Genomic DNA, 12,111 nt, shown 5'->3' with positions numbered 1-12,111 from the left:
GATGGTGAAATGGCTAACGGGAAGAAAGCGTAGCAGGAAACCAATAATATGTTGTTACGTTGGTCGACTTCACTGGTAAGACAGTATAAGTGATCCTGAATGTACATACACGGCCGCAAGGTTGATATCACAAGATCGAACACCGCTCAAGATATTCATTAAGCGCTTCATTCAAATAATTAATTTCGGTAAATTGTGCATATAGAATTTACTATAGAATTGAATTGAATTATTGGAGATTAAAAAGAAAATATTTAATTTTACTTTTTTGGGATTGCAGTTCAAACATTTTTTTAAAACAATTTTTCTCCAGATTAATAGATCGAAATCTTGACACTATAATCGGTCTTCTGACTTAAATCCATTCGATTTTTATTTTTGACATTATTTAAAATCTATTATATGCATGCACACAAATTAATTATATTTATGACTTGCGATTTTTACTTTTGTCATTATTTAAAATCTATTATATGCATGCACACAAATTAATCATATTCATGACTTGCTAGAAAATATGCAAAATATATACAAGATTATGCGAAATTGATATTTTTCAACGAATATGAAATACTCGGTAAGAAGCTATAACATATATGGAGGTGCAAGACAGATATTTAAACATTTTACAAAATTTTTCAACTATAATATGTACGATTCTTGTTCAAATAATATTTTTTACTTGTTTTAAAATGTACATTTTATTTTTGGAAATATTGCTATGCATTTATAAATCATCTTATATAAAATATATATATTTACAATGTATAATTTATTTATTTGTATAAAATTTGTAGAAAAAGATATTTATTAGTCCACATGTTCACTATTACGTGACAATATTCGTATCTGTTTTATAGTTAGTTTTATAGTCTGTTTGACCTATTTAAGAAAGTAAAATATAAAAATTATCGAAATACTAAAAATCCAGAGCTCAAACAAAGTTAACAGTAATATAAGTTTATGACAAAAACGTGTTATTTTCAAAGAGCTTGATTATATTGTTGACGCGCGAATATATTTAAAATAATTAATGCCGTTGCGCGCATAAATGTAGTCTTAAGAAGATATTGTTTATATGCAATATTGTTTTTATGCATATATTGTAGAGCTTTTACTATTCTATAATTGTCAATGTATGATATTTCAATTTTTTGTTTAGTATCGGATTCAACGTGTAAAATAATTATTTTAATGATGGATTATATAATTATAATTATAAACACAAATTTGAATTTTACAATGTAGTTTATGTTTATTCATTTATAATGTTATATAACAACATATACATTATAATAATTTAATAATGATAATTTTTATATAAAAGAAACTATTGAAATGCATGCACGTATAATATAAAAATGAATATTCGTATAATGTATGTAATACATATAAATGTGATACATATTTAATTTATAAGAAAGAGCTGAAAGAAAATTAAAATCTATTCTTCTATATCTCTCACTTTATCATGATCACCATGATCAAAATAGGAGATATAAATCCAATTAAAATTATTACAATTTATCAAAATAAATAATAATAACATTTTGAGAAATTTGATTTGAGTATTTATGTGAATTTAAGAAAATATAATATTTTGAGATTTAATAGAAATTTTATTTATTTTTCTTTCTTTTTCTCTTCATTTTTCTTTTTCAAAAACAGTTGTTTTTTTATATTATTTTTTACACATATTGTTTCTTTATATTATTATTTTTTTATATTATTTTCCAAAATATATTGTCAGATTGGAAAATACATAAATACAATCTCAAATAAAACAATTAAAACAGCATATATATATATATATATATATATATATATATATATATATGAATGAATGATTGCAACTTCGTTGAGCAATCGATTTCTCTATTTTTTTTCTCTGTCAAGAATTGCTACTTGACATTGCTTACATCAGTTGAAACGTACAAATTATTGTCGTTAGAATTCCTTTCGAGTCAACTAGACATTCTGGAGAAAATTAGTAAGACCTCATTTAACTTTAACGTTTACAAGAATAATTGTCTTTTTTTCATGTTAATTATACACTATATACTAGATTAGTTTTATCAATACCACATATTAGTTTTGTCAATATCTTTGTAAAAATTGCATAACCTACAATGATTATTCTTTTCTCAGATTTGTTGCAGCACCTATGTCAAGTTCTTGCGGCTATATAATTTTCTATTGCAGAATTATTTTTACGATCAATGTTAATGTTCTTTTTTTATTGTACCGCGTCACATTCGTTATATTCCTTCTTTATCATGAAACTGCAAGGTATGAACTATTGCTAGCTCCTTTCTATTCACTGTAAGTCATAAGATTATTACTCTATAATTTGGCAATTGCGCTGTCATGAAAACGGTCACTATCGATGACATTTGCGTGTGTAACAACCGCAATTATCCTAAATAAGTTTTTCTTCGATTGCAATGTCTAGGTTCTCGATTTTCGATAAGCTTCGTTAATACTCTTTTTTTCTAATTTTTTTTTCTAATTAAAGGCCAATTATAAATTGCGAAGTTAAGTTTTATCCGAGCGCCTCGTAAATCTCGAGGATGATATTGCACGAAGAAACGTAGCTGACAATAAATCACTTGGAAGTTTTTCGATCTTATAATTTCGCACACACAAGGAGAATTGTTGCGACGTATAAAACATTCGAAACAGACAACGGCCGATTTTACAGCCGTAAAATTACCAGATAACGCAATACTACATCGTATATGTTTTCATGATGGAGCACCGATGCATAGTAGCGATGAATGCATTCAGGCAACTCTATTCAAAGACATTAGTGCAAAAATAGATAGAGAGAGAAAATGTGTGTGTGTGTGTGTGTGTGTATGTGTGTGAGAGAGAGAGAGAGAGAGAGAGAGAGAGAGAGAGAGAGCGCTACTAATAAAATTTTAAAGATGAACGATACAATGGGTCACTGTTGAAATAGCTTGCGTAAAGTAAAAGATCTTAAGTATTTGCAAATTCTTTTAGAAGACTCATACAGAATTAAGGTATAAGAAAAAGCGAAAGATCTACTTATATTCTGAGAAATTACTAAATTGATTATAATTCGAGAACTTATAATAATTTTTGCATAACTTTTTCTAATTTCCTATAATGCTTGGATTAATATAACAATTAATTATATATATTTTATGTTAAATACATGTTCAGTTAAATAAATAGGATTTGATATTTAAGTATTAGAAATGAAAATAACCATGTATTTTTAATTTGCAATTACGCACAAAGTAGATATTTGATTGCACATATTTTCGCGTTTGTAGACTCACTGTTTATGAATTAATCAAGTATATTATATATACATTCAATATATATAATATAATATAATAATGCAAGAAAATATTAATTTCTCTTGTGAGAATTTCTTCTCCACTTCTTGTCCCTCCTTCTCTTTCCTATATCTCGCCTTGTTTGCTATTAGGAAAATATACGTAATCAGCTAACAATTAACGAGACCGACACGCGAATGTTAATCATCATGAGAAAATGAATATTGCGTGATTTCCTATTGCTGCAAGTAAGTTGTTTGAAGTCGCGGGATATACCATCTCTGAATGCATTCGTCATTGGTCAATAAACTCATGGTACACATGTCGTGGCAGACAGAGCAAACGCATTATGCGCGAAAGGTATATGACTTTCTTGGCGAACCGGTATTCGAGTTCTTTGGATCGATGTGGCATAGAAACACGTCGGGAAGGAAGAGAAAAGTCGAATAAGCTCTTAGTGACATACATTTAAATATCCTAGCATACATTTAATTTTGCGTTTGAAAAATTAAAAATTAAAGGTGATGAAGTTGAAATTTATATATTCTTTTCGATGTTTCTTTTTTTACTTTCTTTAGTACTATTTTTTGCGCGTATATATATATATATATATATATTTTAATATTTATTTTGAATGATGATATTAATACAATATGTGAGAGAGAGAGAGAGAGCAAATTTGACGAATTAATTATCGGAAGACATATTCGAAATGTTATACCTCCTTCCCGCTTCTAATGTACTCGCAAGAACTTTCCTTATCAAGATCATATTAGGATATTACATAATATTAATTCGATTTCTATTACAATCAATGTTATATTATTTTTCATATAATTATAGAAAATGGAACAATAAATACAGCACATAAAATAACATTATTGATAATAATCTTATTATAAATTGTCAAGTAGATTGTAAAATAATATCAATGTGTACAGTTGTATACGCTGCATTCAATATGAGATAATCATGGTTGTGCCATTGACCGTGAACGTTGGTAACACAATCTGTTGTTAAAAACCACAGTGTAATTGCTCATTAATGCTGCAGCTCGTATAATTTATTCTCTCGTATATTATCATGTATATGTATAATGATATGGTAATATACATTGACATCTACATTGATACATTTTCTTTTAAGAATATCGATTTTAATAAGTTTACTTAAACTTGCTTAATGTATGCAAAGATTAAATCAAGCATTGCAAAAAAAGCATGTGAACAGGAAAAGTTTGTGAAGAAAATCTCATTTGTTTTCAAATCTTTTAGGAATATTTAAAAAAATATATATATGCATACATAGTTCGAACACATTTTTTTCATGGCTACGTATACATTTTAAATTTATAATATAATTCTTCTTTAAAAGAAAACTGTTCTTTAAAAGAAAACAATTCTTATGCTTCATTCTTTGATTGACGTGGAACAGAATTTGCAATTCGCATAAATAAGGCGCAACGAACAGTAATAACATAATGCATAATATTCCAACTCAAGTTTATCCATCATCGATGTATGATGCAATGTTGAGATAATACGATTTCAGTATGTATAATAAGCAATTATTTAAATTACTTAGCAATTATTCATTTCTGAAGCGCATTGACAATGAAGAAAATGAAAACAAACACTATATCTCCAATATTTGTTATAAGTGGACAAAATAAAGAAATAGTGAGAAAAAAATAATTAGATAAATAAGTTTATCGTGATTATTAAACATTTCTTTTGGAGCATCTAGAATAAGTTACAAAAAAAATTATATCAGTCTAAAATATGATTAAAATCAGACACGAAGAAAGAAAAAGTAAAATTATACGATAAGATAAAAAAGAAAAAAAGAGTGGACTTAGTAAAAAATTATGCGAGAAGAAAAGACATCCAGTGCTGTCATATTGAATTTACATGTGCTGTGTTGTAAATAAATAAATATTAAGTAACACACACATAAAATGAAATAAAACATAAAATAAAAATTGAATAAATATTATCATAATAAATGAAAGCGAAAATTTATATATGAGGAAAATTTTATTGGCTTTTGATGCTTACATGCTTTTGATTCAGATAATACTGATGTAGCATTGCAAGAATGCTGTGACTAACAATAAATCTAAATTAATAATCTTTTCAGAAGAGAAGGAGAGATAAGGATCAGAACAAGTGCTGGGAAAAGTTAAATAGCGAAGAAGCATGTGTCGCAATAGTAAGTGAAACTGCAGTTAGGGTATTATGGATCTTTGATGGCTGATAGAATCGCGCGTGAGATGCACGCGAGTCACGTGTCCGCGCGTGTACAAATACGTACATGAATGCTCCAAAACGAATAGGGGGGATGATGCGCTGAAATTACGCCGTTAAAAGGACAAATCGCCAGCAGGCGGTGGCATATTTCGCAAGGCGAATTTATTGACGGTCATTTGCATGATCCTGAAGCAATTGTTGGTTTCACAAAGTCGGTCGTTCATTCTAGAAAACATATATGTGTGACAATGGTGTAGGAATATAACTCTGGCGGTTTATTATGTAAAACTTGGCGGGTCGATAATTCATGTGTCAATGAAGCGTAATGTGAGACACCGATAATAGAAGGATGTCTGGCTGTTGCAAACTGACATTTCATTGTACTCTTTTTGCATACGCGATAATAATGAGAATAATTGGATATAATTGCGCAAAGTGGAAGTGACTATTATTTCGAGAGTTTTAATTTTGCATTCTGAACGATTAGAGAGAGATGTGCGATTTCAATAAATATACAAAACATTTACATGTTGCACACATGCACAATGTAATTGAGAAAAGTTTTAAATTATATAACAAAATAAACAGAAGGAGAGTATATTTTTATATTGATCGATTGCGTGTTCAAATTAATCGTTGTTTAATTAAAATCTTTACTTAGTTATCTTTTATCGTTTGATTTTGTCATTACATTTTTACGATAATATTAATTAATTTATTTAATTTGTTTCATTGTTTTAGAATATAAAAATAAAGTCAAAGAGAAATATGAATCATGAGGAATTCAGTATGAAAATTTGATAAAACGTAGTAAAAGATCTAGATGCTGCGTTTTTATTCAGTTACGCTTAATTTTTCAGTTGGAAAATGTATTATAACATATCTGTAAAAATACTTAAAATAAAATTTAGACAAAAGTTTGTATATAGTTTTATTAAATCGAACATTTTTTATCTAATTGCGTTTGTTTTTCAAACATTACTTTTTACATTTAAATATTACGCTCGCTTTATTCTTGATGATAGTATAGTTATAGATAGTTTGGTGATAGTAAATTATTTGCAGGAATTATTCACATTTTACGATTTACTTAATATTGTAGTTTAATATTGTAAATTGTGAGATATTAAGTTAAATTGAATGATAAAACAGTTAAGAAGAAGTCTAAATTATAAGTTCTAAGTTAGTAAAGCTAAATTAAGTTGAATGAATACTATTTTGATGATAGCATCGAGGAACCGGTTATTTTCTAAAATAAGAAATATTATGTAAAAGCACTTTTTAATGACATTGCATCGACATTGCATATCCCAAGAATCATTATACAATTGATGTAATGTTTGGTTTTGCGAAAGTTCACGCAATTTTACGTAAGCTATGATTCTTCTTTCTTTGACGAGTAATAATATAAATTAAATTAAATTTTATTACTTATTTCTATTTTTGTTCACATTAGTTTACATTATTTATTTAATTTATTTCACTTTTTGTTTTTTATTTTCATATAATTTTTTTCTTTGACAAATTTGATTGATTTTATTACAGACATCGTCAAAATAATAAGATACATTTATTATTACTTTAGACGGCACTTTGTAATTGATTTCGATATAAAACGTTTTGTTATTTTTTATCACATCATCACATTTGCGCTGAAGATGGCTCAAAAATAAGGTCGGAACGTTCGCTAACTTTTCTTTGTAATTTGTTCCATACTTATTTGATTGTATAATAAATAACTGTGTTATAAGATAGACATTTGATTTGTATTGCCATTAAAACTGATTTGTTTAATAATATAAAATAAATCTAACAGTTATATTTAGCAGTCATGAGGAAAGTCGCACTGTGCCGAAAAACATAACGTTATGCAGTGATTTTCGCATCTATTTTTCAATAATAACAAAAAAATAACGATATATTACTCGAGTTATTAAATTAGTGGGATGAGATTATGAATTATAATTGAAAATTTATGTATTGCTGATTGCATATCATATTTTTGCGATAAACAATGCAAGAGAATCTGTGAAACATCTGATAGTAATTGAACGTTCAAGCGTGAAAAGGCACATACAAAGGTATATGTGAAAAGTAATGTGGGACGATGCTAAATGTGACAAGAAAAAACTATTATGAAACACCATGCGATTATGAAGAAAATACATTTCCAGATATTTAAGATTGAGAATATGATTAGCGAAAATTAAAATACAACATTCTTCGATCAGTTCACAATTCAATTATATATTAATGATTCAACGTTGCTTATCATCGAAAAGAGAAAGAAAATATTACAGTGTTGCGGAAAATATATTTTTTAATAATTGATAAAAATTTAAGCATTGATTTTAATAGTTTGCAAAAGAGAATTCTTCATAAATATTTTTAAAATATTAAAAAAAAAACTATGTAATTTAACATATGTATTTTCTAAATAGCAAAATATTGCTACTTAATTATATATAATTTTATTAAATAATTACAATCGAAAAGACGTACTCTCTCGTAAAAAGTAGAAGACAATACTTCTTCCCATAGATATACATAGAAGCTATGTAATTTGAAAAAAATTATTCTAAACTTTATACTTGTTTGTGGCTATGAGCAATTGTCTTCGCGCCATGCTAGATAATCTGCATGTTTCACAGATGATTGGACCGTGAAAAAAATGGTTAATTTTCGACAGAAAGGAAATTTGTGGCGACACCTCCCTATTGTCTGAAATTGCATTGCATACATATATGGGACTGCTTCTTCTAACAAGGGATCGTTCATGCGTGATGGAATCATACGGTTAGTTGTTAGTTGTCGAATCGTTAGTCATAATCACACTCCAGCCTTTTTTTCGGCTTTGCTCTCACTCTTCCAGTGAAAAGTCCGACGTACGATCCGTTCATCATCCGTTGCTCACCTCAGCTTGATTCCGTCGCACCGTGTGAAAAGTCGGAAAGACAATTTCATTTTATCGAGATGATGATAATGACATCAACAATATTAATAAAAAATCGAACGTATATTGAACAGATATGAAAGAGTATCGGCACTGATAGAAATTGTATTTGATAGTGAGAAAACGCTATTATTAAATCACTGCAGTGACGATAAGTGTCATGAAGGTATGTTCGGGTGAGTATAATTCTGATGATGCAGAATGACATTTTACCATATTCGATTCACATAAGACAAAAGAAATGATTTACGTGGATTTCTTTGTAGTAAATATATAGGAAGGATAAGATTAATATAGAATAATAAATAAGCAGACAAAATAGACTTTATAATATTTAAGAAATTTCTTATTTCTTTATGAAGAAAAAAATATTAGCAAAATAACATTTATACAATACATACATATGTTACTCGATTAATCAGTTAAGACAAATAGAAAAATATTTTTAAAACATTTTTAATATATTTTTATAAAGTTAAAAAAATAACTTTATAAAAGGATACTGCAATCTCAAACTGTAGATTAGTCGACGAGAAAGAGAAACAAGTTTAATCGGAGTTCGTCACGCCAAGTGTTTGCGATTGCGCATGTTTTTTTTTTAACGATGTACTCACTGCCATTGAGTAATGCCAAATGGCAATTCAAACTGTCATTAGAGGCTGCGAAAATGAGCGGGTTCTTCCTGTCTATTTTTCTTTTATTTTCTTTTTTTTTCGTTGTGACCACATCGGATTATATTAGACGTGTGCGAACCGGTTCGTACGCAGATTTATGGGAAGAATGCAGATTTCAGCAATCGGCAAACCACGCATCTTGCGCAAGAAAATTCCATGCTAAAAATTCCATGCTTCAATTAGGACCTTGTTTTAATGGCGATATAAAAGTGAAAATTTCTTTTTATGACAAATTGCGAGTTTTTCTTCGAGTAAAAATGTCATGGATATACGATGTTTGTAATAAAATTTAGCAATTTATCTATAAGGTGATGCGCAGTGTGTGTTAAAATTTTCCTTAAAACTTATTTATTATATGCGCAGAGAATCTCTAATATGTGCATTTTATTTAATTCAGAAGGAAGAGCATAGACTTTTTAAATAAGCATTATTGTAATTAAAAATTATGTTAATATATATATATATATATATATATATATAAACTTATTAATGTATATATATTTATGCGTGCAAGAATATATAATGAATATACAGGGTGTTCCTAAAATGTCTCGTCAAACTTTAACCATAAATGCTACGAATAAAACAAAGCAAAATGTCCATATAAATATGGATCCGGAAATGTCCCCCTTCTGAAATAACACAGGATGAAGTCACGTATCTTCATAGGCCTACTTGGCTCAATCACTGTAATAATAATTTGCATCAGATAAGATGTTCAAAGTGGCCGCCATGAGCAGCAATAGTGAACACGTACTTAATACGTACGTAATACATACAGTAATAAACTTCTTCACTATCAACATCTGTGGACCATAGATGTTACGCTATCAAAACAAAGCAAAAAGCTAACATTCCATAGGAGATTACGTAGCTCTTATCTGATGCAAATCATTACTACAGTGAGCCAAGTAGGCCTATGAAGATACGTGACTTCATCCTGTGTTATCTCAAAAGGGGGACATTTCCGGATCCATGTTTATATGGATATTTTGCTTTGTTTTGATACGTAGCATCTATGGTTAAAGTTTGACGAGACCTTTTAGGAACATCCTGTTTATAAATGTTTTTTTTATATATATTATTAAAATTTAAAAACTTAACGCTCATAAAATAAAATGATTTTTTCAGTTAACTTCCTACCATGAATATCAGTGCGCCACCGACAATCGACAGGATGTCTAATATCTACAACAATTCAGCAGTGCGTTTCTGGCACTATATATTCCACGATTTATCTGGCAAGTTTACATTATGCGAAATTTATTAAATTTGAAAAGGTTTATTAAACTATTAATCCATATAATGACAATGACATGAAACAGTATTGCCGACTTCTTCATCGGTATGAGCCGTTTTTAATAATTTTTTGTAGAGGTAGCAATAGAATCACTCGAAACTTTTAGTTAAATAAATGAGTATGGATATATTTATAAAGAAAAAAGTGGATCAATTAATATTATAATTAATAAAGAACAAGTATCGCGCCTTCAATAACTATCGTCACCCTTCGATCTCTTCGCAACTTTTCTCGATCAACGCTTTGTCTCGACTGACTTATTCAATTCTCGCATCCGCGTTTCTGACCTCTTACCGTTAAATTTAAAATTATAATAGCCGCCGAACTGTTGTCAAAACATACTGCTTGTTGCTAAGAAAATTAACGCGTCCTTGGCATCATCGAGCGGTCCTCGGAGGACATTCGCGCAAAATATAATTATTCCACAGTATATAATTACATTCTATTATTTGTGATATCCTTTTGTGATATTCCTTTCCATTGTTGCATGAAATATTGATCTAAATTATGTTACAGAATCATGTGATATATATTGTAATATATAAAGCAATAATTAATATTATAATTGTAATGTATAAAACTTTATTTACTGTATCGTACTTTAATCTGACAACTTTTAATGTCTAATGCTAATATAACTTTCTTTGATTGATTTTTTACTTATTAATCTTGTATTATTCTTATAATATATAGTTCTTATAATATATAGTTACACAAATATGTAATTCCGAAATATAGAGTAGAATCACGCAATATTATCTCATGAAATTTATTATTTATAAAATTGAAAAGGGGAGACGATAAATTGCGCTTTAATTGTACATGATTGATTGATAATAGAAAAAGAGAAAATATTCAAAGAAGTAAGTCTGTATTAATCTCTCTGTATTAATAATCTTTTACGTAAAATATTTATATTTAAAATTCCTTTTGATAATAATGAAATAGAGCGAACTTATTTCAATTTATATTGGAATAATATATAAAAAGTTACATAATAATGTCAATACAAAATATAAATTAAGATTGCTATTTGATTTAATCATATTTTGTTCTTTTCAGATCCTCGAACTAGAGACTGGTTTCTCATACCATCACCCATACCTGGCGCTAGTATTATAATTGGCTACCTATATTTCACATTATCATGGGGCCCGAAATACATGGAACATCGAAAACCGTATCAATTAAAAAATACCTTAGTCGTTTATAATTTTTTACAGATTCTCATTAGCATATGGTTGTTTTGGGAAGGCCTAACCGGTGCATGGCTCAATAACTCCTACAATTGGAGATGTGAACCGGTGGACTATTCATATTCTCCGTACGCTTTTAGAGTGCGTAAAATGTTGCATTCAAAACATTTAATTATTAGTTTTGTTAAATTTTTGCATATTTCTAATTAATTTTTAATCAATCGTGATTTACTTTCGAAATATGTTTGCACATTGCGTTTTAAAGGATTACTACTACAAGCTTGTAGTTTTGTAATTTTCTCTAATGCAGCATATTAAAGTGTTCTGCGCATTGCATCCTACATAGATAAGTAAAACTTATTTAACACATGTCTATGTAGAACGCAGTATGTATATACACGCAGTACTTATATACACAAAAATAATGCAATTAA

General features: G+C 28.4%; 1 protein-coding gene across 3 annotated transcripts in view; it reads left to right on the top strand.

Annotated features, from left to right (window-relative positions):
* LOC105258629 (elongation of very long chain fatty acids protein AAEL008004) overlaps positions 1-12,111 on the top strand; it is a 55,503-nt gene that overhangs the window by 42,003 nt on the left and 1,389 nt on the right. For 2 of the 3 annotated variants that reach the window (XM_011269990.3, XM_011269989.3), the window contains exons 2-3: positions 10,313-10,422; positions 11,544-11,818. In XM_011269990.3, coding sequence (XP_011268292.1) covers positions 10,326-10,422; positions 11,544-11,818 — 372 coding nt within the window. In that variant the 5' untranslated portion in view covers positions 10,313-10,325. Of the gene's footprint in view, positions 1-5,337; positions 5,517-10,312; positions 10,423-11,543; positions 11,819-12,111 lie in introns of those variants that run through there. The other variant, XM_011269991.3, reaches the window with a different exon arrangement.

This window comes from Camponotus floridanus, unplaced genomic scaffold (assembly GCF_003227725.1).
Source record: "Camponotus floridanus strain SB8 unplaced genomic scaffold, Cflo_v7.5 scaffold40, whole genome shotgun sequence".
Lineage (NCBI taxonomy): Eukaryota > Metazoa > Arthropoda > Insecta > Hymenoptera > Formicidae > Camponotus > Camponotus floridanus.
The sequence above is the reverse complement of the archived record's forward strand: the minus strand, read 5'-3'. Positions and strand labels throughout refer to the sequence as shown.